Source organism: Tenrec ecaudatus, chromosome 9 (assembly GCF_050624435.1).
Source record: "Tenrec ecaudatus isolate mTenEca1 chromosome 9, mTenEca1.hap1, whole genome shotgun sequence".
Classification (NCBI taxonomy): Eukaryota; Metazoa; Chordata; class Mammalia; order Afrosoricida; family Tenrecidae; genus Tenrec; species Tenrec ecaudatus.
The window spans coordinates 49,976,182-50,004,124 of NC_134538.1; the positions used below are offsets into that span (position 1 = coordinate 49,976,182).

Below are 27,943 nucleotides of genomic sequence, written 5' to 3' on the forward strand. Positions count from 1 at the left end.
AAGAGAGGCGTTAGCGGCGGCGGGGGAGGGGCGCGGCCCGGAGGAGGATGGGGCGGGCTGCGGCGAGCGCGCGGAGGGGGGGCGCGCTCTCCGCTCGCTGAGCCCGCGGCCTCCGCCCGCCCCCGGCCCGGCGCGCGCCAATCGCCTCCCCCAGCGATAGTGTCAGTAGCATTGTAGTGTCAGCTCCCGCCGGTGACGTTGCGCCTCCCTCGTCCCCCTCCGGAGCCGTCTGGCTGCAGAGGCTCAGTCAAGAGGCGGGGAGGAGAGGAGGAAAAAGCGCTGAGTGAGGGCGGGCGGGCGGGCGGGAGGGAGGGAGTGGAGGAGCCGGGGAGGGGCTCCTTAAAGAAACGCTGCTGTCGCTCGCCTGCTCGCTTCTCGATCGGCATTGTGGCCAGCCAGCCGGGCAGTCGGGGGGCACGCGCGGCCGCCGCTCGACTCTGCCCCCACCCCACCCGCCAGCAGATCTGGGGTGGGGACCCAGGCAGGGGCTCCTGCAGCCACTGCCCGGTGCGGACGGCACGGAGCGACCCACTCCTCCCGGCTCCAAGAAAGGAGCAACGGAGCCCTCTGCAGCCGGCTGGCCTCCCCGCCCCTGACCACCCGCTTCCCGGCTGTCTTTGTGGCCGCAGCTTCTCGCCGCCGAGCCCAGGGCCGGCCGGGGGCGCGGCGCGCACGGCCGAGCGATGCCCAGCTCGCTGTTTGCAGACCTGGAGCGCAACGGCAGCGGCGGCGGCGGGGGAGGCGGCGGCGGGGGAGGCGGCGGCAGCGGTGGCGGGGGAGAGACCCTGGATGACCAAAGAGCTCTGCAGCTCGCGCTCGACCAGCTCTCGCTGCTGGGGCTTGACAGTGACGAGGGCGCCTCTCTCTACGACAGCGAGCCGCGCAAGAAGAGCGTGAACATGACCGAGTGCGTGCCGGTGCCCAGTTCCGAGCATGTCGCCGAGATCGTGGGGAGGCAAGGTGGGTCCCGCGGGGATGGGGAGCTGGGGGAGGGAGCCGCGGGCCACCGCCCCGCAGAGCGCGCGCGTGCGGGAGCGGAATTCTCGGCTCCGGGAGCCTTAGGAAGGAAGAAGAGCCGCGAGATGGGCCGGCGCCCTAGACAAAGAAAGTGCAGGCAGGCTGTCTCCCAGAGCCACGCCGCGGCCACGCTGGGATGCACTTTCTCCTGCTAAAATCACTGTCTTCTCCCTAAGCGCCCCCACCCAGCCTGCCCCGGGAAATATTATTTAAATAGAAGATCCTTGGGGGAGGGGGCCAGGGAATCGGTCCTTTGGGAGGGGGTGGGGAGGAGGAGTGAGCATCAGATGGGAGGAGGATTCTGGATTTCTGCAAAGCGGAATGGAGCCCAGAGGAGGAACAATGGGTCCCAGAACTGCCCCCCTCCAGCCCTTCGTACTGGGGGGATCGCGACTCCTGTCGCTTTCCCGGAACCCCTTCGCTCCGTCCTCCAGGCTGACGGCGCGCCCCGCTGGATTCCAGTGGCATCTCCCAGCTGACTTTTCTGGGATTCTCGGGTTTGGCTTGGGACAACTGCAGTCACTGGGGGAGGGCTAGACAGCCAATGGGCTGTTCCTCGAGCGCCGCACGGGTGGAACCAGCTTTCCAGCCGGTGGCGCGGCCCCAGGTCAGTGAGGGAGCCGCCCCCTTTCCGCCCATCCCAAGGCCTGCCGTTCCGCTGCCTAGGACCCGGGATGTCCCTGGTCTCCGCGGTTACCTCGGGATAATGGGCGTGTCTCTCTTTCTCTTTCTTTTTCTCCCCGGCACCCTGGCTCCCAGGTTGTAAAATCAAAGCGCTGCGGGCGAAGACCAACACTTACATCAAGACCCCAGTTCGCGGGGAGGAGCCTGTCTTTGTTGTGACTGGCAGGAAGGAGGATGTGGCCATGGCTCGGAGGGAAATCATCTCCGCTGCGGAGCACTTCTCCATGATCCGCGCCTCGCGGAATAAGAACACTGCTCTCAACGGGGCAGTGCCTGGGCCGCCCAACCTGCCGGGGCAGACCACCATCCAGGTGCGAGTGCCCTACCGCGTGGTAGGGCTCGTGGTGGGGCCCAAGGGCGCCACAATCAAGCGCATACAGCAGCAAACGCACACGTACATCGTGACGCCCAGCCGTGACAAGGAGCCAGTGTTCGAGGTGACCGGCATGCCGGAGAACGTGGACCGGGCTCGCGAGGAGATCGAAGCGCACATCGCCCTGCGCACCGGCGGCATCATCGAGCTTACCGACGAGAACGACTTCCACGCCAACGGCACCGATGTGGGCTTTGACCTGCACCACGGGTCCGGCGGGTCCGGCCCGGGCAGCCTCTGGAGCAAACCCACCCCCAGCATTACGCCCACCCCTGGCCGCAAGCCCTTCTCCAGCTACCGCAACGACAGCTCCAGCTCGCTTGGCAGCGCTTCCACGGACTCTTACTTCGGCGCGGGCACCAGCGGCAGCGCAGCCGCCACCCCGCGCCTGGCGGATTACAGCCCCCCCAGCCCAGCGCTCAGCTTCGCCCATAACGGAAACAATAACAACAATGGCAATGGGTACACCTACGCAGCGGGGGAAGCTTCGGTGCCCTCCCCCGACGGCTGTCCTGAGCTGCAGCCCTCCTTCGACCCAGCTCCCGCCCCCCCTCCTGGGGCGCCGCTCCTCTGGGCCCAGTTCGAGAGGTCCCCCGGAGGCGGACCTGCAGCAGCTCCCGTCTCCTCCTCCTGCTCTTCCTCAGCATCTTCCTCTGCTTCTTCTTCCTCGGTGGTTTTTCCCGGGGGCGGCGCTACCGCGCCCTCCAATGCCAATCTGGGGCTGCTGGTGCATCGACGGCTGCACCCCGGCACCAGCTGCCCGCGCTTGTCCCCGCCCTTGCACATGGCGCCTGGGACGGGCGAGCACCACCTGGCTCGCCGGGTGCGCAGCGACCCCGGCGGTGGTGGCTTGGCTTACGCCGCTTATGCCAATGGGCTGGGGACGCAGCTGCCAGGCCTGCAGCCTTCGGACACTTCGGGGTCCTCCTCTTCCTCCAGTTCCTCCTCCAGCTCTTCATCTTCCTCCTCCGGGCTTCGACGCAAGGGCAGCCGCGACTGCTCTGTGTGCTTTGAGAGCGAAGTGATCGCGGCTCTGGTGCCCTGCGGCCACAACCTCTTCTGCATGGAGTGCGCCAACCGCATCTGTGAGAAGAGCGAGCCTGAGTGCCCCGTCTGCCACACGGCAGTCACTCAGGCCATCCGCATCTTTTCATGAAGGCAGCGCACGCGTATGGCCACCCAGAACGCGGGGAGTCGAGAAGGGGTAACCCTCCGTCCAGCATCCTCACTCCCTAGCGCCTGCGCGCCTTCTTCGTCCTGCCCCACCTTCTTCCCAATCTGTCAGCTCACACTCAGATCCGAGAGGAGCTTGGAAAGCTGTAGTATCTGCTCATTTTGAAATGTCCAAGTTTTAAACGAAGGAACTTGCCCGGATATCTATCTGCCTCAGGAGGACTGTGGCCTGGGAAACCTCTGAACCACCGAAATGCATGCTCTATACATAATAGGAACGGCGACATTCTAGTAATGATAGTTTTTACACTGTACCTAATAGGAAGCTTACAAAGAAAAAAACCCACAAGTTTTCCATTTTCTTAAAGTAGGTTAAAAAAAGAGAGAGAACAATAATTATTATGACGAAGATGATAATAATAGTGCTTATGGGATGTGTGGACTGTGTATTGTGTCCCCCTTTGTCGGTGGGTCCCTAAAACGATTACTAATAGAACACAGTGGGCCCTTTTCGAATGTTCGTGGAAGGGCCAGGAGTTCCTGTGAAACCAGGATACTGCAGCTTTATTAAAAGTTAAAGAAACTGTAACATATCTCTTATATATTAAAAACGTTTAAAAGTTTTAAAGAGAAATTGCATTAATACAGATTGAAGTATTTTATTCTTTTTTGACTTGAAAAATTATATTTCATATTGCAAAGATGTTTACAAGTATTTTAATTTAAGTTCAGTGAACTTTTTTGTAGCTGGGTTAAATCTTTTTATTTTAGTATGGCCTTATGGCAAAGAACACTGTATTATTTTAATAATCACACAATTGTGATGGAATTCAAACCATAAAATGTGTAATGTTTTGAACAGTATTCTGTTGGGATGGAGATTTTATAGGTTCAGACAAATCTTCTAGATCTACTTCACCCAGCATATTTTCTATTCAGTGATAGAAAGCATATTTTATTCTATATTATTACAAAAGGAAAAAAAACAATACAAACAACGGAAATGTATAAACGTGTCAAAAGGAACTGTTGACGCTTCCTAACATTTGTATAAATAGAATTCAGTGCAAGTTACAAAGATTCTGTTGCACCACTATAGTTTTAGTATTTCTATTTTAATACATTTGTTTACCACTTGTTTATGTATATGTAGGTGACGTTACTTGAGCTTAAATGTACTTTACTGAGCAAAGTTTAAAAACAAAGTATATTTTATTTTATGATAAAGGGCCTTTAACCTCATGGTCAAATACTAATATTATATTTGCTGAGACAAGATTTGAAATTGTATCAAGAGTTTTATTTTTCTGACATTTAAAGTTCTACATAATAAAGGTAAAACTTAAGTAATGGTGCTACTTCATTTTTTAAGTATTTCTATATAAATAAAATATTGAAGAAAAACTATCTTGTGTAGTGACCTGATTTTTTTTTGGATCTTTTCTTTTAAAGCTTCTTGGAGCCTTAACTCTGTAAGGAAATCACCTTTAAGTGATGCGTTGGAATACATAGCAGTTGGGTGGGTACATCATGTCACCATTTCATCCTCTTTGGAAAGGGGCCAGAGTTGCATTTGGTTGAATGGTGAGGCCATGGGTGGCAGTATTTTGAGGTCTTGGGGTGGTCCGAGCGGTTTGCCGGTGGTTGCTGGTGTAAAGGTGAGTAGTTCAGACCCACCCAGCAGCACCTCTGAAGAAAGGCCTGGAGATCTGTTTTCGTAAAGATTATAATCAAGAAAACCCTTTGAAGCAGTTCTACATGTAACACACAGGGGTCGCCACGAGTCTGAATCAACTTCTTGGCAATAGGCTCAATTGGTTTAACATTCAAGAATACTGTTGCATAATTAGCTTCTGAATCAGAGTTAATTCCTTCAATCGACACAGCAGGCATCGTGCTTGGGGGTCAATGACACTTTCACCCATTGCTGACCCTTTGCTAGGGGGTCAGTTCTAATTCACAGTCACTCTATGGGACAGAGGGCAACTGCTCTGTGGGGCTTAGCAATGACGTTGAGTGGATTCTCACAGCGACCCTAGGTAGGGTCGCTGTAAATCTTAACGGGGTCAGAAAGCCTCATCTTTTTCCCAGGCAGGGGCTGTGGGGTTAGGGAAATAGTCTGATCTCCCTCGCTCGGAGGGACTGGCCAGCTTGAACACCAACTTACCGCATGCAGCGGCGGGCCAACCTCGCCATCAGGCCTTACTTTCCATAACGCTAGACTCAGGAGCCAGAGAAGAGCTTTTAGTGTCAGAAAAGTTATCTTTCCATGTTTGGGCCCCCCACCTCCCCAAAAAACTAAAATTTGCCTAAATCACGCGGAGTACAAATTCATGTAAAATAAAGATATTTTAGAAGTAGGGGCCAGTGGAGGCAAAAGTGCTCATAAGCCAATAAAGTTATAATACCCCCCTGCATCAGCCTTGAAGAGTTTAATGCCCTCAGGGCCTGTGGCTGCGGCACCACATGCAGGAGTGGGTCTCTGGTGACTGAGTCACCTTTGCTTGCCTTGGGAGAGGCTGCAGGATGACTCTTTCAGAGGGTCTTGCTGGATGTGGGCTTAATAGGTGTTCTTCAGCCAGGCAGACTAATTGGTGTTGACAGGCTGAGGGTGTTAACTGTTTGTTGTTGTTTGAGGGGGTTTGTGTTTGCTTTGGGCAGGTTACACCTGCTGTCTGCCTGTGGGCTTTGTCCAGGGGAGGAGACAGGCACTTTCACTTAACAAGAACCCTGCCTCCGAGAATACCTTTCAGAATGGACCAGATTGGGCGGTGGCATTGCCAGCAAACTTCCTGGGGGATCCTCCTTCCCCCACCCTGGGTGTGTGTGTGGGGAGGGGGCAGGGGAGAGAATCTAGTTTGGGACTCGAATTTGGCAGGCATTTATTTTAATCTGTGCTGCTGGGTAACATTTAACAGGTGAATCCAAAGAACAGTCTTTGACATTTCCTGATAGGCCTTCTTTTCCCCTTGGCATTACTTTCTAATCATCCAGAAAATTGTCACCGTCGGAATCAGTCCTGTTTAAAAAAATAAACAAACCAAAAAAAATGACATACAGCAGGCCGATTGCTACGGAGTCCACGCCGCTCCCGTCAAGTGGCAGGTGTAGGACTGTGCTTGAGTTGTCCTTGGCCCTCATCTTTTGGCAGTAGATCACCAGACCTTGCTTCTGAGGGGCATCTGGGTGGACTCAAATTTCCAACCTTTGGATAGCAGCTGAGCACACTAGCTGTTTGCATCACCAGGGCCAGCAGCTCTGATTCATTAGGTTTAAGTGATGTGCTCTAAAGGCAGGCCAACTGGTCTTGGGGGTGGGAGATGGCGAAGGAAGGACGCTGCTTGGACAATTGCTGGTGTGATCTTCAACTATGGAAAGTTCCCACGTAATGGATTACCTGAGGCCTGGCAAGGAGAGATGATATCAAGTCTCCCCTCACTCCTCCCTCCATTTCCTTTAGCTGTTTGGGAATGCCTAGAACCTTTTTCTCTTTCCACTTTCTCTGGTGCCCTCACTTGGTTTTCTTCTTTAGCACAAGGAATGCAAGGAAAGACCAAATGCTTCCCACTGGTTGCGTTTCTCGTGGGTCCTTATCCTATGGTTTGGGCGGGGCCCATATGTTGCTTTGGGCAACTCAAAAAGATCAGATGTGAGGCTCTCTTTTTGGACGTGCAGTTTAGGGGATCCATTCCTAATACATGAGGTTTCTTGAGAGAAACAACCACTGTCTGACACTGGTTCCCCCTCTCAAGACCCAGTCCCTTGTCCTCAGCAGGGGCTATGGGCACATGCAAGTGGCCTTGGGTGGTGGTAGCTTTGGGTCCAAAGCAGGCCTTTGCCCCCCTCCCCCAGGCCCCCTGTAGCTACTGAGGAGGTGGCCACTGAGTGTGTCCTCTGCCTGGAGACATTAGGTGGCAAAGGCACATTGATGTCCTCGGACCACCAGTAGCTTCCCCCTCTACCTCCACACCTGCTCTGAATCCTGCAACTGCTAACAGTCATCTCTTTCTCTGATGCCAACCTTCATGTACCCTCTGCATAGACCAGTTGTTTTCGTCCTGCCATAATTTTGCGCCTCTGCCCCTCAGGGTATTGAGCAATGTCCAAAGGCCTTCTTGGTTGTCACACTGACAGGACTGGGTGGGAGGGGAAGAATACTCAAAGGCAGGAATGGTGCTAAACATCCCACAATGCACAGGGAATCTTCAGAACTAAGAATCAATCGCCTGGCCCAGGATGGAGACCCCCTCTGTAGACAAAGCACGTATATCTTGCTTGCCATGTGTGATCCCTTGCGATTGGTGATAGTGCCCTGAAATGTCTAAATCTTGACCCTCAGTGATATTCCTAGGCTACCAAGTGACCCCTGGAACATCACGGGGGAGGCCAAGGCTCATGTCTGAACACTGTGGTCACAGCAAAGGAAGCCTGTCCTCCAAAGAGTGGTGGTAGGTGGCACACAATGAATAACACTTGTAGGGCCCCTTCAGTTCCCTTCTCTCCTGCAGTCCTTTCCCCCAGTCAGGCTGTAAGCAGGCCTATGTTTTTCATATGCCTGCGGATAGTAGCTGGTTCTCAATGCGTCATCACCCTAGACTCCAGTCTGGGCCTTCTAATGCCAGCCTGTGCCTTTTCTGCTGCATCACCAGCTTCCTGTAGCCACCAGACCCATTTTATGGAGAAACTCTGGAAAGGAGTCTATTCCCCACAACTCTTCTTTCTCAATGGTTCACAAACGGCCCAGGACCACACCTGCTGCCGTCGAGTGGATTCTGACTCCTTGCTGCCTTATAGGATTTGTTATGAGTAGAACCGCCCCACAGAGTGTCCCAGGCAGCACTCTTTGTGGGGCGTGGAATGCCATGTCCTTCTGCAAATGGGTTCAGACCACTGACTCTCTGGTGGGAGTCAAGTGCTTAACTTTTGCGTCAGCAGGACTCCTCCCATATGCCATTCTTTCTCCATATCACCAAAATGGGCTCTCATCAGCACAGTCCAACCACGACGGCGTTTAGACTCTCAGTGAGTGATCCCGTAGTAGGGAGTAGAACTGCCCTATGGGATTCTGGGATTCTGAGATGGTATCTCTTTTAGGGGGTAGAAAGCCGCCTCTTTTTCCCGTGCAGTGACTGCTGGGTTTGAACCGCTGACATTGTGGTTAGCAGCACAATGGGTAGCACATGACACCAACAGGGTCCCTAGGAGTCAGAATGGACGTGATAGCAGTGAGATTTTTTGAGAAGGGATTTAGACCTTTTCTCTCTTTAAAAAATGAACAAATGCGACTCCTTTCAAGGGGCCTTTAAGCTCGCTGACCAAAATGAAGGCAGGGAGGGGTTGTCCTTAAGGTTTTGGGGGAGCAAGGTGATTGAGGGAATCTCATGTTGACCACAGGCCCTCTCCAGAAGGCCATCCTCTGTCCTAGGCAAGGGAACAAAGCCCAAGCGAACCCCACTGCCCTGCACTGGCTCCTGACTCACAGCGACCCTGTAGGATGGGTCGAGCTGTCCCGCAGAGTTCAAGGCTGTCTTCTCGACTGCAGCTGCCTTCCTCATCTTTTCCCTGTTGAGCATCTGGTCCGTTCAACTATTGACCTTTCGGTTAGCAAACCAGCACTTAGCCCAAGAGACCAGTGGGCTTCCTTGTTAGGGAATAAGGGATCCTCGAATGCCGAGCCCCTCTCCTTTTGTCCTTCCTCCTCCTTCTGGTGCAGTCCATCTGACCTTCACCTCCACCTCCCCGCTGCCCAGGAAAACAACAAAACAGTGCCACCAAGTCAAGTCTGACTTATAGTGACCCTATGGGACAGGGTGAAGCTGTCCCTGTGTGGCTCCAAGTCCCTAACTCTTGACAGGAGGAGAAAGCCACGTCGTCCTCCTGCCACGTGGCTGGTGATTTCCAACTGCTGGCCTTGTAGTTAGCCACCCAAGATGTAAGCACTGAGCCACCTTGACCCCCGGGGGTGCTCAGAGTGCTTGCATTCTCTCTTTCCACTGTTAAGGGCACCCATTTCCTAGGAAGGGCAGGGAGGGGATGAACTATTCTAGTAAAATACAGCCGAGACACACCCGGGGGCAGTTCTGGTCTGTCACAGGGGGTGGTAGCCGTCCACATCAATTCCCCAGCACCTCACTCATTGTTTAGGTGTGAGCAAATCCATTTAAAAATTAAATTACTTGCCCAAGGTCATGCGTCCATAGACATTGGACCTAGGATTCCAACTCTGGGCTAATCTAAATCTAGAACGAATATCTCTATCACTTCCACAAATGGGGGCGGGGAGTGATTTTATAGGCCGCATTTTCAGGCAAAGTGAGCAATCACTTGTGACAAAATAGTCAACCATGGGAGTGAAGTTCCTCTTTCAGGGACACATATAATTAGCTTCAACACTAGAATAGGGCCCAGTGCCTCTACTGATTTCAGGCCACACACCAACACCACTGCCTCCGTTATCTAATGCTGCTATAACGAATAGCACAAACAGATGGCTATCCTAAACAGAAATTGATGATCTCACAGTTTCGGAGGCGATCAGACTGAATTCAGGGTTCCAGCTCTAGCGGAAGGCTTTCTCTCTCTGTCACCTCTGGGGGAAAAATCCTTGAAGCCTTTAAATATGTGTGGGTCCAGCATTCTTTGGAGCTCTCCACTCGTCCTGGGCATCGCTCTTCCCCTGGGTTTAGGAAGTTCCCAGCATAATGGCCTGGGCTCTCCTTTCTTGATGATACTGAGGTCCCTCCTTCTCTTCTCTCTTGTAAGAGAATTGGTGAAGTAGATCATCCCCCAAGAATCTCCCCTTATATCGGATTGACACTGTGACCGGCATAAAGATGTTGTATCTCTCACGAATCCCCTCACAGTGTATTAGCTGGCTGATCACATCAGACCACATCATGGGAGATGATCACATCATTATGGAACTGTCAAATTACATCTCTACATAACTGCCAAGCCACTGAGAATCATGGGCCAGCCAAGTTGACACACATTTTCAGGGAATGCAGTTTCATCCATGACAGGCATCCAGGGGAACCAGGAACAGGAATACTACCTAATGAGCACAGGCCATTTTTGTGAAATGGATTCCAAAGCTTTGTCATGTCACACTGTTTTGTGGCTGGCTCAACAATGAACATACAGCGAATTCTGTAATAGATCCTTTCTAGGATGTCGAAAAAATTAGCATGTGATGAGGATGAAAATGACTGCAGAGTTCTCTCCAAAAAGACAGCCTCATAAAAATGTCACACGAACTAATTTAGACAGTGACTAAAAGATGCCAAAACCTTGGCTGCAAAGTGAAATGCAGTCAATTGTTTGGTCTTTAGCATGCCAAGCTCTTTGTTTGATTTTCACCCCCTTTTCTTTTCTCCTCTCCCCCATTAACTCTGTCTCCTAGGATATTTCTTAGACATTTTAGGAGCTGAGTCTGGTCTAAAAATGGCCTCTGGGGCTGCTACCCCAAATCCCATGAGGCTGTCTGCTGATTTCATCAACATTAAGTACAGGTTTTTTGCTGAAAGTGAGGTCGCTTTGTGACTTGGCTTGCTGATGGGCATAACAGAGGGGGACGGGTCTATTCACCTCTGGAGTTATCAGACAGATGCTTAGTTCTTCCTTGGGGCTTAGGTGACAGCTTTTATCTCCTCTTAGGGCCATTCACAATTGTTTGTTAAACTTCCCTTTCTCCCTACTAGCCAGAGACAGCCGGAGGGCAAGGGGTCTCATCCTCCTTCCATCTCTGTACCCCAACACTCAACACAACCAGATTCACAAAGGTGCTTGCCAAAATCACAAAAGGGTGTTTTGCACGAATTCCCTATATGTCTGTCAATAAGAGACTTGTTTATGAAGTTATGTACCTTCCACACCATGGTATTCCGGGTGTGTAATAAACAGACACCACCTGCTTATCTGCTAAGTTACGATCAAAAGGACATCACCAAAAAATATATATGTGTTTATGTGCACAGGAACATTCTAGAAGGCTACTGTGTTAGCCTGGGTAACCTAGGGAAGCAAATCCATAGAAACTCATATGTATAAGAGAGGGTTTTACATAAAGGGTAAGTGTACATTAAGAAAGCATCACAACCTAGTGTTGTCCAAGCTCATAAGTCCAACATTATCCCATATGTCTGACATTAATCTACAAAGTCTTCCTCAGTCTCACAAAACACACACAATGATGCCGACTGCTGGAGGAAAGCCGAATCAGTGAGCACGTAAGCATCTCAGTGCTGGCAGGGGTCTCCACACGGCTGATCCAGTACCCAGGGCTGCATCGGGGTAGGTCCATGTGACTTCTCCTCAGGGATCTCTTTCAGCAAGTGAGCCTTGCCAGCTGAAGCAGGGAGCTGACTAAGTCAGCTGCACCTTGGTCTGACCATCGGAAACCAAGAGATCTGAGAACTAGAAAGGTGAGGTTCACTGAGCCACTTAGCTCTCCACCCTTCAATTAACCCCACATGTGTTTATTGGCCAGGTTGGCACAATAAACCTTAACTATCTCAGCTACCAATAGCAAGCAGTCTTTAAGATCCTTATGATCCCTGCCTCCTGGCATTCATTCCTTTGTGTGGGCACCTCCCTCTGAGTGTGTCTGGGTTTTGTGACTTGCTTCTAATGAATGGACTACGGCAGAAGTGGGGGATGTTATTTCTGGAGAGAGCTGTGATGTCTGTCTTGGGTGTGGTCTCCCTCCTCTCAGCTCTTGCATCTTTCTGGGGGCACAGCTGCCATGTCCTGAGGTTGCCCCATGGAGAAGTGTGTGTGATGAGGACATGATAGGCAGTGAAGAGCTAAGGCCCTCAGTCCACTCTACGGTGAAGAACTGCCAACAACTACGTGAGTGAACTTGGAAGTAGATCTTCCCCAAGTTGAGTCTTTCGATGAGACTGCAGTCCCGGCCAACACGGTAACTGCAACTTCACATAAGAAGCCCTGAGCCGGAGGTACCTAGCTTGGCCACCCCCTGATTTCAGACCCACCAAAACTGTAAGGTAATCACATCTTGTTTTAGGCCTTTAATTTTGGGGGGGAATTAGTTGTGCAGTAATAAAAAATTAACTGAGATATGCAATTAGCTGTTGAACAATGTTCACCCTCGCATAATCAGACTGGCATTTGGAGGTGCTGAAGGAAAATGGATTCGTCCACTTACTAGCTGTGTAACTTGGAAAAGTTGATACTTTCGTTTGCCTCAGTTTCTTCATGTATAAAATAGGAGTAATAATAGTTATATACCTCTGAAGATTTTTTAGAACATAGGCTCTCAAATTTATTTGGTCCAACTGCCTCCTTTTCAGAAAAAAAAATTAGTCAAGACCCTCAAGGCCGGCAAATATAATCTTTTGTTCTATGGCCCATAATCAAGGATACGGTGTAGGTATCTGTTTTTGCAGCCCCATTGGATCATCTCATCAGGCTCAGGGGTGGTATCGCCCACTTCAGGAAACGCTGATAGAATCATGTGGCAGATGCTAAATTCTGTCAGTCTGTTTATGTATCTACCATCCGTGCCAGGGGTCCTCAAACTACGGCCCACCGAGGATATTTATCCAGGCCGCTGGGTGTTCTTGCCCCTTTTTGTTTTTTACTTCAAAATAAGATATGTGCATAGGAATTTGCTCATAATTTTTTTAAAACTATAGTCCGGCCCTCCAACGGGTCTGAGGGACAGTGAACTGGCCCCTGTTTAAAAGCTTGAGGACCCCTGCTCTGTGCTATCATCTATTGCTTATAGACTCTTCTGATTGTTGTTTTGGTCCCACTTTACATTCTTATGACCCTTCGGGGGGTTTATTCTGTTCTGTTTTGATTTTTGGTTTTTACTGTGTGGCTATATTGTTTTTATAGGTCAGATAAACCTCTTTTAAAAAATGTAGAGTAGGATTTACATGCAGTGTTTGTCACTTTGGCCGAGAGCAAACATTGTACATCAGATTATCTGGATGGACAAGGTATCTTTAAAAATGCTATAGCATCATTGTTTTATTTTATTTTGTACAGGAGACTTTATACGTCTCAAAATGCTTTCCTGTCGGCAATCCCACGAGCTAGTGGATAATATGGATATCATTATTACTGCCCTTTTACAGCACAAGAAGCTGACCCGAACTACTCAGCTGGGAGTCACTGGTAAAGGAGAGAGTAGAGATGCTCTGTGCAGATAGGAGCATTATTTATTTATATTTTTGTATACAGAAAATGCTTGCTTTCTAGAGATGACTCCAGTGACTTATGGGTAAAGTTAATGTATGGCTTACTGAAATTATCCAAACCTTACACCCAGGGACTTAGAGGCCTGTCAAACATGCTTCTCATTAAAACTGCGATGGCACGGCTTAATATTCTTTCCATGACTCAGAAAGCTCTTTGGGGGCCTCATTATGAGCACGAGTGGCTTGAATTGCAGGAAAGTTCTCACTTGGAATTTCTTAATAAACAGAATTTGGGTATTTGGGGTCACTCGGCAGAGTCCCATTTTTATGGCATGTGTCCTGGATGGGTTAATTCACCTACCCTTCCTATGCAGGGCACCTGTTGTTGCGTAGCTGGGCCTCCAGCTTATGGGCTGTGAGACTTTGGGGGAAACTTGCTTTCTCGCTTTCCACCCGGCTTTCTCAGGTGGGAGATTAGAGGCTGGAGCAGTTGACTGGTATGTAAACGAGACACCCGAGATGCCTCCATGAGCGTAACCTGGAGTCAAATAGAGATTCCTGGGCATTCTTACTCCGTACATTTGGAACGGGGCCCGGAGACCTGGAGTTTGAAAGGCTCCCTATGTGTCCATCCATAGAGGATGGTTGAAGCTTCTGATAGACCCCTGATAGGATTCTGCAAAATGCTATTTTGGGAAAAACAAAACAACAAACAACTAAGCAACTTAATTTGCATTGATACAAAACAAAAATTAAACTGCATTACCGTGTGTGTAGTGTGCTACATGTGCATCTCACTGCTGTCGAGTGATTCTGACTGCAAGCAACAGGAAGACACACTGACAGGCCCTGTTCTGCTCCACCCCACCCTCATTGCTGTGTCTCAGCTCCATGTTGTAGCCACTGCGGCCATCCGTCTCTCGGAGGGTCTTCCTTTTCGGTGCGGAATTTCTACTTTACCAAGCGTCATGTCCTTCTGCAGGGACTGGGGCCTCCTGGTCACATGGTCAAGGTCCAGGAGACACAATGTCTCCAGATCTTCGATTCCCCCGAGCAATCAGCTTTGCTTCATCCAAAACAGACTTGTTCGTCCTGCCAGAACGCCAACCCTGTCTCCAGCACTGTCACCGAATGCACGACTCCTCCTTCGGTCTTCCCCATTTGTTATCCGGAGACTGGCAGATGTAAAGACAGAACAGGTGGAGTTTGAGGGGGCCACTCAGAGCCTGGCGGGTCTGAAGTGACTGAGCTGGAGGTGAGCAGGCCTAATGATCCCCTCGGAGGACCAGGTCCTGGAAGTCTCCTTGGGTGCCACCTCATGCGGCCACCTCTTGAGTTTCCTTTGGCAATCCGTGAGGTGAGCAATTGATGCTAAGTAAACCTCTGCTTCTGAGAGACTCCTCTGCACCCACAACCTGGAGCGCAGTCAATGACAGGAGCACTCAAGACACCGACTACTCTTGGGACCACAGCATCGAGACCTGGATCTCAAGGACCCCTGGAGGCTTCCAGCCCCCACTGTGCTTGCAGGTGAGCCAGAAGGCACTTATTCCAAATACAGTGCCATCCCAAGCCCGTCTACTCAGTCTACAAAGCCCCTTACCACCAAGTGGTATCTAAATTTATGAAAAGAGGCAAATGTTTTCTTGAAAAGACACCCTGTAACATGATTTGGCCTGCCGCCGTCCACGCAGAAAACCACATGCTTATTTACTAGGCCAGGCAGACAGCAATTGCTCAGTCAGCTTTGGTTGGCTGTCTTTCTGTCTAGATGAGGAGGAAGTCTACCCTCCTCATATCGAGATCAGTCCAGCAGGAGCTTGAGTTCATCTGGAAGAGACTCGGGGTCCACCTCCCTTCTTGGCTGAGCTGCCAAGAGGTGCCGGCTTTGCTCAAGCACAATCTTCATGTCGTTCTTCACTTCTGACATTTTCACTAGAAGCATTAAACTTCTCTTTCTGGGTCGTGGACTGGTCTTCCTGTACCATCTCCAGCTCAGACTTTATATTCTAGACAAAGTGAACTCACAGTCTTCAACTAGAGGAGAAAAAAAAAAAAAGGTAAAACATTCTTTGTAAGCAGCCAGCCATCTATGGTGCAACTATTGGTCTCTCCCCATCCAGAGAAGGAAGAGTTACTGTGGAAGTTAAATAATCTGTTATCCGTTTGAGAGAATTAAGAGTGCAGGGGTGGAGTTTAGCCTGAGCTTGATGACCTCATTCAGAGGCGCTAATGGGATAAATAGCTGGCTGGCGGCAGGACGCAGGCTCACTTCCTGGGAGACATTACAGACAAGGAGCCTGATGGAGTTAAATTGATGCAGCCAGAGCTCTGGAGCCAGAGGAGCCTTGTGGAGACCTCTGCCAGTGCTGAGATGCTCACACCACCACTGGATCCACAAGACTTCCCACCCACTGGCCGGAGATCTTCCTGCATTCGGCATCATTGCATGTGTTTCGTGATATTGGACATAAGTGCTAATATTGGACTGATAAACTTGATCTGGACTAGGTTGGGACATTTTAAAAATATTCAACTGCTCTTATATTACTCTTTCTTTTAAAAAAATTTATTTTTTAAAATAATTAAATCATTTTATTGGGGGCTTGTACAACTCTTATCACAATCCACTTATATATCCATTGTGTCAAGCATTTTTGTACAGTTTTTTCCCTCATCATTCTGAAAACATTTGCTTTCTACTTGAGCCCTTGGTATTAGCTCCTCATTTTTCCCCTCTCTCCCGGCTCACCTCTCCCCCATGAACCCTTGATAATTTATAAATTATTATTTTGTCATATCTTACACCATCTGACATCTCCCTTCACCCACTTCTCTGCTGTCTCTCCCTCAGGGAGGAGGTTATATGTAGATCCTTGTAATCTGTTCCCCCTTTCTCCCACACCTTCCCTCTACCCTACCGGTATTGCCACTCACACCACTGGTCCTGAAGGGATTAGCTGCCCTGGATGCCCTGTGTTTCCAGTTCCTATCTGTACCAGTGTACATCCTCTGGTCTAGCCAGATTTTTAAGGTAGAATTGCGATCTGATAGTGGGGGGAGGAAGCATTCAAGAACCAGAGGAAAGTTGTAGGTTTCATCATTGCTACACTGCACCCTGACTGGCTTGTCTCCTTGCCACGACCCTTCTGCTCTTTCTTATACACATGTTAGTGTCCATGAAATTGTAGTCGACCAGACTAACACAGTTACAAGCATCAAAACACAGAGAGACACAATTAGTCCAGTGAACTCAGGGATCATGCGGACATCACTCTTCACAACGTTGAGACCAGAAGAACTAGATGGCGCTTAGCTACCAATTAATTGCTCTGCAAAGGATCACTTTAGAAGGTGCTGGATAGAGTGGGAGAATACTGTGGAACTTCGCTCAAAGTCCTAGGAGACCAGGTTCATTTATCCGAGAGAGATGGGTGAGGCTCAAAAGACTAAGACCCTTATTTATCAGGGCTGGAATTGAACTCACATCTGTGTTAGAATCTTCACCCATTTAGGGCCCAAAGTTCAGAAGGGAATGGAAACTGGAAACACAGGTAAGAGGTAGGATAAGTGAACTTGAGAGGCTTGCGATGGATGAGTTGAATCACAATATGTAATTGTTGAATGTAAAACCTACAATAAAAGGCTATTTTTTTGTTTTGTTTTTAAAAAGACAACAAAAAACAAGGAGCAGTAAGACCACGCTGACTGTCAGCAATCCCATGGGTGTCAGAGGAGAGCTGTCCTCTGCAGAGTTGTCAGCAGCTGACTTTTTAGCAATAGATCACCAGGTTTTCCCTCCACGGCATCTCTGGAGGGGCTTGAACCTCCAAACTTGTGATAAACAGTGAAGCGCATTAATCATTTGCACCACCGGACACTATATACATATGGAGAGAGAGAGAGAGAGAGAGAGAGAGAGAGAGAGAGAGAGAGAGAGAGAGAGAGAGAGAGATTGTAATAGCTCCCTGTGTGATTCTGATGGGAAACCCAGTTAGGGAAACTACTGGACCAAGGGAACTTCTAAGACCCCCAGAGAAGTTTTCAGGTGAACCAAGGGGTGGAAGACACACTTGGAAAAGCAGATCTGCTATAGAGTCTACCTGAAAGACTTGATTTGTTGGCCTGGGGAGATGCTGAGTGTATCTGTATTGTTTTCTTGGTACTGTGCATAGGATGGGCTGGGACAATACCAGGGTGGGCTGAAGAGCGGAGCATTGGGCACGAACTAGGAGGGTTCTGAGGCGTGAGCTGGAAGAGGGTTGGCCGAGGGTGAGGAGAGTTGTCAGGCCCTTCCTGAAGGTAGCATGGTAGGATTTTATGGTAGTATTAGGTGGAATCATATGAAATTTCCCGGGCCATTTTTGACCCATTGTAATGGTGTTTTCATATGGCCCAACATGATAGACAGGAGAGTGCAAGGTGGCAGACGGGCTCTCTGGAGAGTGAGCTGAGACAGGGTGAACTGAGGGTTTACGGTCTTGGTGACTCGAACACCAGCATTCAAAATAGAGGAATCGGGACGTTTGAGGCAATGACTAAAGGCAGAGTCATGGAATTTCAGACTAGAGGGGAGTCACAGAGCAGCTGATTTCATTTACTCCTTCCCGAACACATCCTGTGCCTTTACCTCGGCGTGGAATCCCTGAGTGGTGCCACTGGCTGAGGCGCTTGGCTGTAAAGTGGAAGGTGAAGGTTCCAGTCGCTCAGAGGTGCCTTAGAAGAAAGAGCTATTGATCCACTTTCAGAAAAGCAGCCAGAGAGCTGCTTTTAGAGTGGAGCACAACTCTCCTCTGACTCGAGATGGATGGAAGGCCTGCCAACTAGGAAGGCCTCATAAGGAGCCCTGGTGGCCTAGTGGGTTATGAGTTGAGCGACTAACCTCAAGTTCAACAGTTCAAACCCAGCAGCTGCTCCTCAGGAGAAAGATGGCACTTTCTACTCCCGTAAACAGTTACAGTCTTGGAAACCCAGGGGGTAGTTCATAGAGTCCTACAGGGTCTCTTGAAGTCAGTATCGATGCAATGGCCGTGAGTTTTAATTCACGGACTCTCTCTGATGGTTAGCCAGGTTTCTGGAAAGACCTCTGGCCTCCCTCCCTCTATCGCCTCTGCTGTTGACGTCCTCTCCCAGATGTCCTTTCACAGAGGCTCCCGCTCCATCCCACAGCAAGGCTGCAAAGCCCTGGAGTGCCAGACGAAGCCCTGGACTCTAACACCCGAAGGGCCACCAGGTGCAATTGCACTGCGGTCATGCATGACGATCATACTGAAGACATAGAGGATCAGAAAGCGAGGAGAGAGGATCGAATAAAGGAGTCAGACGCAATGTATGGTAGCATGCTCACCTCAGCCCCTCTTGATGGTCCACGGGGAACTGGGAGAAGAGAGAGCAAACCTGTACATGGATAAGTAGCCACAAGACATGCAAAATCAGTTGTTCCATGCATTACAATGTGGGTGGTATCTATGTTAAGGTCCCTGAGCTGACAGGTGAGGAAACCGAATATCTGCATTGGGGGAAGGTAGGAGGGGGCTGGGGTGACAAGGCAGGAAGAGAGAAAATAATGTCCGCTTCTATAGGGATATAGAATCAACCATGAGCTCATTTAAAGGCAGCATAGCTGTCAGGGGAGAATTTGTGGGAATGATATTTAAAGCAGGATCATGTACGCGGAACACCAGCTTTCCAGATTCCCTCTGATATAAGTTAGGGAATAGAGTCCTCGTCCTCTTTCCCAGTGTTAGTTTCCCACACTTGATGTTCCAAGGGAAGGCCCATTTGTCCCACGTGCTGAAGTCCCAGGCTTCCAAGCCTGCAGCGTGGGGCACCTCCACCACTCACATCTTTCCCGTTCTAATATGGACAGCTGTCACGGCATCATGTGCAGACATTCTTTGACGTCAACGTTCCTCTTTTAAACCGTTTTAATCCCCACAGACTTTCTTCCCACCAAGGGAAAGATGAGTAGAATAAACTGCTCACCTGGAGGGAAGGTGATTTCACGTAGCTGCTGCTAAAATTCCGAAAAAGCTAGACCATTAACCCTGGCTCCGGCCCCTCCCCCAGCCCAGCCCACAGCTCCTCTGCGAGTACGACTGGGAACCGCTCTCTCACAGGGTGGATGACTCAGGTGAGAGCCCCTGAGCGTGCTCCGACCTGGAGATTAGTCCAACAGAGAGCAGAACCGCCCCTGAATACAAGGACCGCGGACTCTGGACGCAGGCCACTGGCCACACTGCATCCTGAGTCTGTCTATGAAAAGGTCTCCTTCCATATCCTGGAGGCGAAGTACGCATATAGAAGCAAAGAGAAGGTAGGCACATAAAGGAGAATTGCATATCATGAGAAAGCCTCAATCGGCTTGTTTATTGTTTGAGCTTGTAACTAACAAAGCAAACTAACCAACCTCTGCTGTTTGTCTTCATTCCAACCAACAAGTGTGAGCCTTTCCTGAAAATCTCCAATGTCAATAGAGGACTATTGATACTGAGAGGGGCGTCCCTGAATGGCTTAAATGGCTAAGTGGTTGACTATGACCCAAAAGTTTATTGTTTGAATTCATCCAGACGTACCTCAGAAGAAAGGCTTGGTGATGCATGCCCCAAAGTCAGTCAATGAGGCCTCTAGGGTGCATAGCTCCAGCCACAACACATGGGCTCCCCATGGAGAGGACCCGCCAATTCAACAGCAGCTGCTTTTGCTTCCTGTAGAAGAGATGATCCCTTCTTCCAGAAGAATAGGAAGGAAGAAAACAAACAAACAAACAAACAAACAAGCAACCAAACCTCACTTCCACAGAGTGAGCAGAGCATTTTCGAGCCTGTAAATCTTTGAGAACAGATAGTCTACTCTTTCTCCCTCAGAGCGACTGGTGAGTTTGAACCACCAAGCTTGCAGTCAGCAGTCCAACACGTACCCCCCCCCCCGCCCCCGCCACAACTCTACCATGAAGAGGTAAAATCATGAAACTCACTGCCACAGAGTTCTGATTCATAGTGACTCTATAGGACAGAGTCGACCTGCCCTGTGGGTTTCCCAGACTAACTCTTTATGAAAGTAGAAAGCCTCTTCATTCTCTTTTGGAGTGGTAGGTGGTTGTGAACTATTGATCTTGTGGTTTAGCAGCCCAACATGTAACCTGCTATGCCACCAGGACTCCTTACTAAGAGACCAGAGATTCAACATTTCTGTTTGTGGAAATTAGTGCATTCCTGAGGGCTCCTTTGTTTAATCTGTCTTGAATCTAAGTTTAGAAGTTCTGTAACATCAAAGGGTAAACATTTGTCACCTATTTTGAACTCAATACTAGCAAATTAAAAGCACTTCATCAAAAAAAATCTTGTGTTTCTGAGTATGGATCTACTCTGTTAAAAGCGGAATTTTAAAGAAGTCCAGAAAGGTAGCTTTCTAAAGTTCTCTAACACACACACACACACACAAAATTAGAAGGGAAAAGAAAAAATGCTGGTACTTTAGAGAAGCACTCCAAGGGAGCAGTAAAGATGGACAAGCACCTTGAAGAAAGAGCCCTTGGAAGTGGGAGAAAGATTAAATAAAGGGGCGTGCAGGATGCGAACAGCTAACAAGCCATGATGAAGAAGGGCGGGAGACCGGAGACGCCACACCTGCGAGCGCTGAAACACAACTGCCGGGAGCAGGAGGTAACCCCAGCGGTAAACACTCTCTGCTGCTTGATGGATAGCTTCCCTTGAAGTGGCTTCGGGAGACACTTTCTGGATTGTAAGAACCACTCACAAGGGCTGGACCCAAAGAGCAAACCTGCAGAGAACACATGCAGTACCCCAGCAAGGAGGAAGGGCACATACTCGGAACACAATTTGACCCTTTGGATCATTAAGTACCATATCTAAGAAGAAGGGGGTGGGGGGGGGGAATAGCCAACAGTTTCTAAATGCCACAAAGGATTAGGTAAACACATTATTATTTTACCCGCACCTATTAGGGTTTGCTAAGCAACCGTTTATACACTGGCTCAGGCACGTGTTAATTAAATCTCAAAGCTCAGCAGTCACTATGCGGGAACTTCCGAAATCCATGCTTCATGGGCACCACTTTAAATATCCACTCGGTGTGCACATCCAGCCGGGGTCATTGCCAGGGCAATTTCATTTCAGTTGCCCAGGGTCCATTAATATAGATTTAGAGCAAAGTGCCGCCAAGATTCCAGCAAGTCCACTCCAAACGTGAGCGCCAAAGGAAGGGAAACTTCCAATCTAGATTTCCCACTTTAAGAGAAAAACCTGCTCAAGTGTCCTTTGAAAAGGTACCGGGAGTTGGTGATGGAGTAAATGGGGGAAGGGGTGGGGGTTTGGATTTGCTGCCTCTGCTGAACAAGGTTCGGGCTGCCAGAGAGTAAATAGGCCAGACGTCCAGGTTCTTGGTGGAACAGGGCCATCTGCTAGATTTGGGAACTCGAGGACTGTCACTTTTAGGGCAACCCAATGAGTCCTTTATTAATAGGTGGAGTCTTGGACCACGTTCATTCAACTCACTCTCCAAAATGAATCAAATATAATCAGCTCCTCAAAAGAAGGTAATCTGTAAGGCGTAGAGAGTGGGATCGTGGGAAAGAAAACACAGACAAAAACCAAAAAGCACAGGAGTCCCACCCGGGGCTTAGAGATCCAAGGCAGTCAGCACACAAGTTGAGCTATTAAGAAAGGGGTGAGTCTCCAGTGTGAAAATGAGGGCCTGCCTCTTGTGGACAATCTCAGGGGTTCTCTCCTGGGGGCTCATTAGGTTTAAAGCCAGTTTCCTGACTCTCCCTATGAGCTCATGGACCAGTCATCTGAAGTCACTGAAATGTTCCCAAATGTTGGCTGGTTTCAGATGATGATGCGGGTGGGTGTGGAGGAGGCAGCAGCGCTGGGGGACTGTGTAGGAAGCTGCATCCTGTAGGAATACATTCAGTTTCAAATAACAGAAACCCCCTAAAGTGGCCAAAACACGGTCTGATTGATTTCCCACAGCAGACAGCTCAGGGCAGGTCGGGGAGGGTGAGACCACTGGTCTTCCCGGCTTTCTTTCCTTCCTCGTGTGCTGATTGTTTCAGGATCACAGGATGGCTGGGGCACCTATATGATCCTGGCATGAAGGTCTAAGCAGGGTGGAAGGACAGAGGGGACTAGCTAAGAGGCACTTTTCTTGGCGAGCCTTTGGCATTCCATTCAGGGGTTATATTTCTCTGACCAGAACTGTGCATATGTTGGGGAGCAGGGCCTGGAGTCATTCTGGATCAATATTTGTTCTTTCAGGAAGGAGGACAAAATATCAAGGGGTAGAGGTCATCCATTAGACAAAGAGAAGCAGAACTACTTCGGAAGGTGTGTCTAGGAGACCCAGGTATTTGCCAGAATTCCAGTGACGGCTGAGCTCATCTGCCAACTAGTTTTATGCGGTTTGTATCATCAAGGAACAGGCTAGGCCAGAAAAGTGACCTGATGGAATTGAGGGGTCCAAGAGAGTCAACATCAGGTTGTGGCCTGGTGGTCTTCCTGAGGACGCATGCCATTTGGAAAGCTCAGTACTGATCACTGTTGCCGACTGGCTGGGCATTCAGAGGTGACAGTCATTAGCCTGGGGATGGGAAGTGAGATTCATCATGCTTCAGCTCGGGCCGGCTGAAGACAAAGACTGGCTGAAGTCAGCTCTTGAAATCATTTCGTCTACTTGGTTGTCCTTTGCCTCTTGCTTGGGGTTTATTTTCTTTCTTCAGTTTTACTGAAACTTCATCCACCTGCCATGCAGTTCAATAATATCAAGAGTTGTACAGTTATCACCACAATCAATGTTGGAACGTTTCCTTCCTGCTTGTACTCTTGGTTGGTTGTGTAATTTTCAGTTTTTAAATTGTGGCAAAAATACACAGAACAAAACACTCTCCAATTCAACAACTTCCACATGTATCATTCAGTGCCATTGCTTATACTCTTCATGTTGTATGACCATTATTAGTGACCTTTTCCAAGTTACTCCACCACCATTAACATAAACTCAATGGCCCTCATCAACAGCTCTTTTGCTTCCTTTAAAAAAATTAGTTTTCTTGATACAGTATTCCCATGTCATACACTTCCATAGTTAAATCTCTTTTAAAAAGTGTTGTAGATACATCACCCCAATCAGTTCTAATGCTTCCTCCCCGCTCCCACATTCATTATTTGCTCCCCCAAGCCCCTGGCCCTGACCATCTCCCACCTCCCACCTCCCACGTCCCGATTAACCATTGCATCAGGTATTGTCTCTAGTCATCCTCTTCTGTGTTTCACAAGCGAGGAGATCCAACAGAAACAATAAAAAAGAAACAGCAAAAATAAAATAATAAAGATAAAAATAAAGAATAAGAAAAGACCGCATCAATATTTTAAAAACCAGAGAAGAAACTTCTGTCATGGAACAAGCCAGAAATACTTGAGTCTAGAGCAAATTCAGGTTGGGTCTAGGGCAGTGGTTCTCAACCTTCCTAATGCTACAGTTCCTCATGTTGTAATGACCCCCAACCATAACATTATTTTCATTGCTACTTCATAACTGTAATCTTGCTACTGTTATGAATCGTCATGTAAGTTTATCTGATAGGCAGGATATATTTTCATTGTTACAAATTGAACATCATTAAAGCATAGTGATTAATCACATAAGTAATATGTAATTATATATTGTGAAATATGTATTTCTAATTACAAAGAGATAAAATTTTGTCTTGATGCTTGGTGTAACATGGGTAACAGTCTTCATGCCGCATACTCATATGTGGGTGTATCTGTATGTGGGCGGATCTGCCTGGAGATGGATAGAGGAGTGGTGTCTCAGTTCCTAAGACCATCAGAAATATGTGTTTTCTGATGGTCTTAGGAGACCCCTGTGAAAGGGTCATTCAATTCCCAAAGGGGTCACGACCCAAAGGTTGAGAATCGCTGCTCTAGAGGTAGGGCAACTGACCAATGATACATATTATACATGGTATCTGCTTTCTAGTGGGTGCTGGAGTGTGATTAAAAACCCACCATATGTTGTGTTTATGCCCCAATTCATCTATATGCCTCTGCCACAGCCCTCCTCTTCTACCGTCCAGTGTTCTGCCTTCTGGGTTCCTGACCTGCCCATTATGCCATTAGCCTCTGTTTAGGAATCGTCATCGGTGCTCTGCATGGTCCATTTCTCTCACACACAAAATGAGTCTCCAGCCACACAGCTCTTCCTTTGGGAATACTGCTGCCTCTTCCCTGTCTTTAGGGCTCACCCCTAGCATTTCCTGGTGAGTAAGCACTGTTACTTGCCTCCTGTTTTAATCTGGAGTCCCAGCATGGGAGTGGGGCTAGCCACTGGTGCGCCTTCTGGTAACTCGTTCCTGGGGGCCTTGGTGAACAGTGTGTCCACTGAGCTTTCTCAGGTGTGTGTTATTTAGTGCCACTTGGGCCTCACATCCATTTTCATCCCACCATGCCCATTGCCCCGGGCCTTTTGATTCCTTCCTCTACTGTTGGGTGGATTAGATGAAGAGGAGTGTGACATTAGGATTGGATGAAAGCTTATTAACCACCTGTGATGTGCAGATGACATAACCTGGTTTGCTGAAAGTGAGGAGGACTTGAAGCACTTGCTGATGAAGGTCAAGGACTGCAGCCTGCAGTGTGGATCACACCTCAATGTCAAGAAGACCAAATTCCTTACAACTGGACCAGTACGTAGCATCATGATAAGTGGAGAAAAGGTTGAAGTTGGGTATTTTGTCTCACTTGGAGCCACAATCAGTGCTCAAGGAAGCAGCAGTCAAGAGACCAAATTACACATTGCATTAGGAACAGGACCTCTCCAAACGCTGACAAACAAGGATGTGGGTTCAAGGACTTGGGCTGGATTCGAGTCACAGCATTTTCAATCGCTTCATATGCAGGTGAAAGTTGGCCATTGGATAAGGAAGACCCAAAGAGAATAGATGTATTTGCATTGTCGTGCTGGAGAAGAAGATTGAAAGCATGACGGACCGCCAACAGACCAAATAAATATGCCTTCAAAGAAAGGCCAGCCAGAATGCCCCTTCGAGGCAAGGGTGGCAAGACTTTGTCTCCCATAGTTTGGATGTGTTGTCAGGATAGACCAGTCCCAGGAGAAGGACATTGTGCTTGGTAAAGTAGAGGGGTGTCTAAAAAGAGGAAGGCTTTCAACAAGATGGATCAACCAAGTGGCTATAACAAATGGGCTCAAACAGGACAACAATGGGGTTGGGGCAGGACTGGGAAGTGCTTTGCTCTGCTGAACTTAGACTTGCTTTGAGTCAAAACCAACTCAATGGCATCTAACAATACCATCATTTACAAAATAAATTAGACACGTTCTCTCTGCTCAGGGTGGTCCATCTCTCTGCAGAACTGGAACAGCCACTCAGCCAGCCAGGGACCTGTGCTGCACACACAACTGAGGCAGGGCTCTTCTTGCCAGCCTATAAGGCAGGGGCCCCGTTCCAAGTCCCCATCTTACTTTAACCTGCTTATTTGAACCCTGTTCACAACCACTGTGCCAAGTTGGGTCCTAGAAAAGGCAGATGCCAAGATGTATTTAGACATGCCAGAGATTCACTCGAGGGGAGTCTTGTGAAGGCTAGAAGGAGGAGGGAGCAGGAGCCAGTGGAAGACTCTGTGCTACAGCGGTGCTTGCAAAAGCAGAGAGCAAAGGAAGGAAGAAGGGGCAGGGGCATCTCACAGCAAAGGGCTTCCGGAGAGGGGTCCCGTGTCAGGCTGGGATAAGGCAGCTTCAGTGCCACCGGGCCACTGTGATCCATAAGAACTCATTGGCTGATTTTCAGCAGCATGTGTGGTCAAGTTGAGAGAGCCCTTGAAATTGAAGGCACTCTCCTAGAGACGGATTGATGCAGTAGTGTCCACTCTAGCATCACACACAGCAGTGATCCAAGAAAGCGGTTGGGGAGCGTCTTGTTTGGGAGAACAAGGGCTGCCATGATGGGGTTGACCTGACAGCAGCTACCAGCAGCGAGTTCTTCCATTGGGCTGAGGTGTGCACTGGGAGCAGCCTGGGGACATTGGAAGAAATCTTTAAAGCATGGTTGCCGGAGGCTACCAGCGAATCACCTTCTTTGCGGCGGGGACTCTCTGGAAGGGGTGTTGAAGCAGGGCTTTATTTCATCACAGAGTGATGGTAGTCCAGGAAGAGCTTAGGATAAAGAATTTGTTTAAACAGAGGACTAGGGGGAGGCTGGGACTTCCAAGAAGTTGGGGCAGAAGGAAAACAGACTGGCTAGTCGGGGGCTGGTGAGGAGAGTGTATGGGACCTTTGGCAGATCTCTTATTTTCTCCCGTGCCTGAACAGAGCAGACAGCACACTGTCTTCCTTGTGGCTGACTGCCTTCAACGTGGCTCCTCACTCACGGTGGCCCCACAGACGGAACTACTGCCAGAGGGTTTTCCAGGGCAGCTCTTGGAAAGCAGATCTCCAGGACTTTCTTCCTAGTGCAGGTTGGTGAGGAAGCTCCATGGAAACCTGCTCCGCCTCACAGCACCACTCGAGCCTTCACCAGGAGGTGGGTGGGGGCTGTACAGGAGGATGTGCAGTGGGCAGGAATGGAACCTGGGATCCTCCACAGAAAGTGAGAGAGTTCAGCCACACAACTGCCACTGTCCTCTTAGGGTAAACCTGTAACAGTAATGCAGGGATGAATGAGTGAGGGAATTTTTACTTCGAGTCTAAGACACTATTCAGAACAAGCAGACACTAGTTCCTTGGCGGCCCCTTTAGTCTGTGCACAGTGGTAATACATTTCTGTGCTAGGCTGCGTTCTCTAGAGAAGCAAAACCAATGGCATTATATGCATATGGATAGAGAAAAGGATTTACAAGAAATGGCTCATAGAATTGTAGACGTGAGGAAGTCTTGCTCAATTCAAGCTGGTGGATCAGCTGTCAGCTGCAGGCTTCTCCTGACTCCTGTAGCTGCAGGGGCTGATGAGCAGCAAGCAGGGAGGCCTTGGGCTGGTGGGTGCAGAGCTGAATGAATCCCTGGCCAGCCCTCTGAAGGGAAGGAGGTCGGCAGTCCATGTATGGCTTCTGGGATCAGCAGTCAGTATGACGAGGTTGACGAGCCATGTGAAAGCCCCACATCCTGCAGAAGCCCATCAGCGTCTGCACACTGTCAACTGATGTTAGCAGTAGGCCACACCTTGGAGACCTCCTTCAATCGAGGTCTGTGTGCCCCACAACTGCATGACTGCTCCACAGAAGAGCCCCTCATGAAGCGGACCACACGAGGTTAGATCATAACATGGGGGAATCCTGGCCCGGGCTGGTTAACGTGAGACCTAGTGATCAGAGTTCAACATCCTAAAAATGACAGGACATTCTCTTTCTGTCTATCCCGCTCTCTCCTACCTGGTACTTGGGGGTCAAGCAATGCTCCAGGAAGAACTTTATATTGCCCTGTTGGTTTTCCCACCTCAAATGCTTTGCCGAATGAGAATGTGGACTTCCCGGTTTACCACAGGCTCACCTGCCTT

At 49.2% G+C, this 27,943-nt stretch overlaps 1 protein-coding gene across 1 annotated transcript; it reads left to right on the plus strand.

Annotated features, from left to right (window-relative positions):
- The first annotated feature begins 333 nt into the window (after nucleotides 1-333).
- Nucleotides 334-4,597, plus strand: MEX3B (mex-3 RNA binding family member B). The gene is made up of 2 exons (XM_075558064.1): nucleotides 334-960; nucleotides 1,777-4,597. Exons 1-2 carry the CDS (start codon nucleotides 684-686, stop codon nucleotides 3,228-3,230), a joined length of 1,731 nt encoding a protein of 576 aa, XP_075414179.1. The 5' UTR covers nucleotides 334-683; the 3' UTR covers nucleotides 3,231-4,597.
- Nucleotides 4,598-27,943: the final 23,346 nt, after the last annotated feature.

Coding starts and splice junctions, on each gene's coding strand:
- MEX3B (XM_075558064.1), top strand. CDS start 684: ATGCCCAGCTCGCTGTTTGCAGACCTGGAGCGCAACGGCAGCGGCGGC. Junction 961..1,776: donor CGAGATCGTGGGGAGGCAAG/GTGGGTCCCGCG, acceptor CCTGGCTCCCAG/GTTGTAAAATCAAAGCGCTG.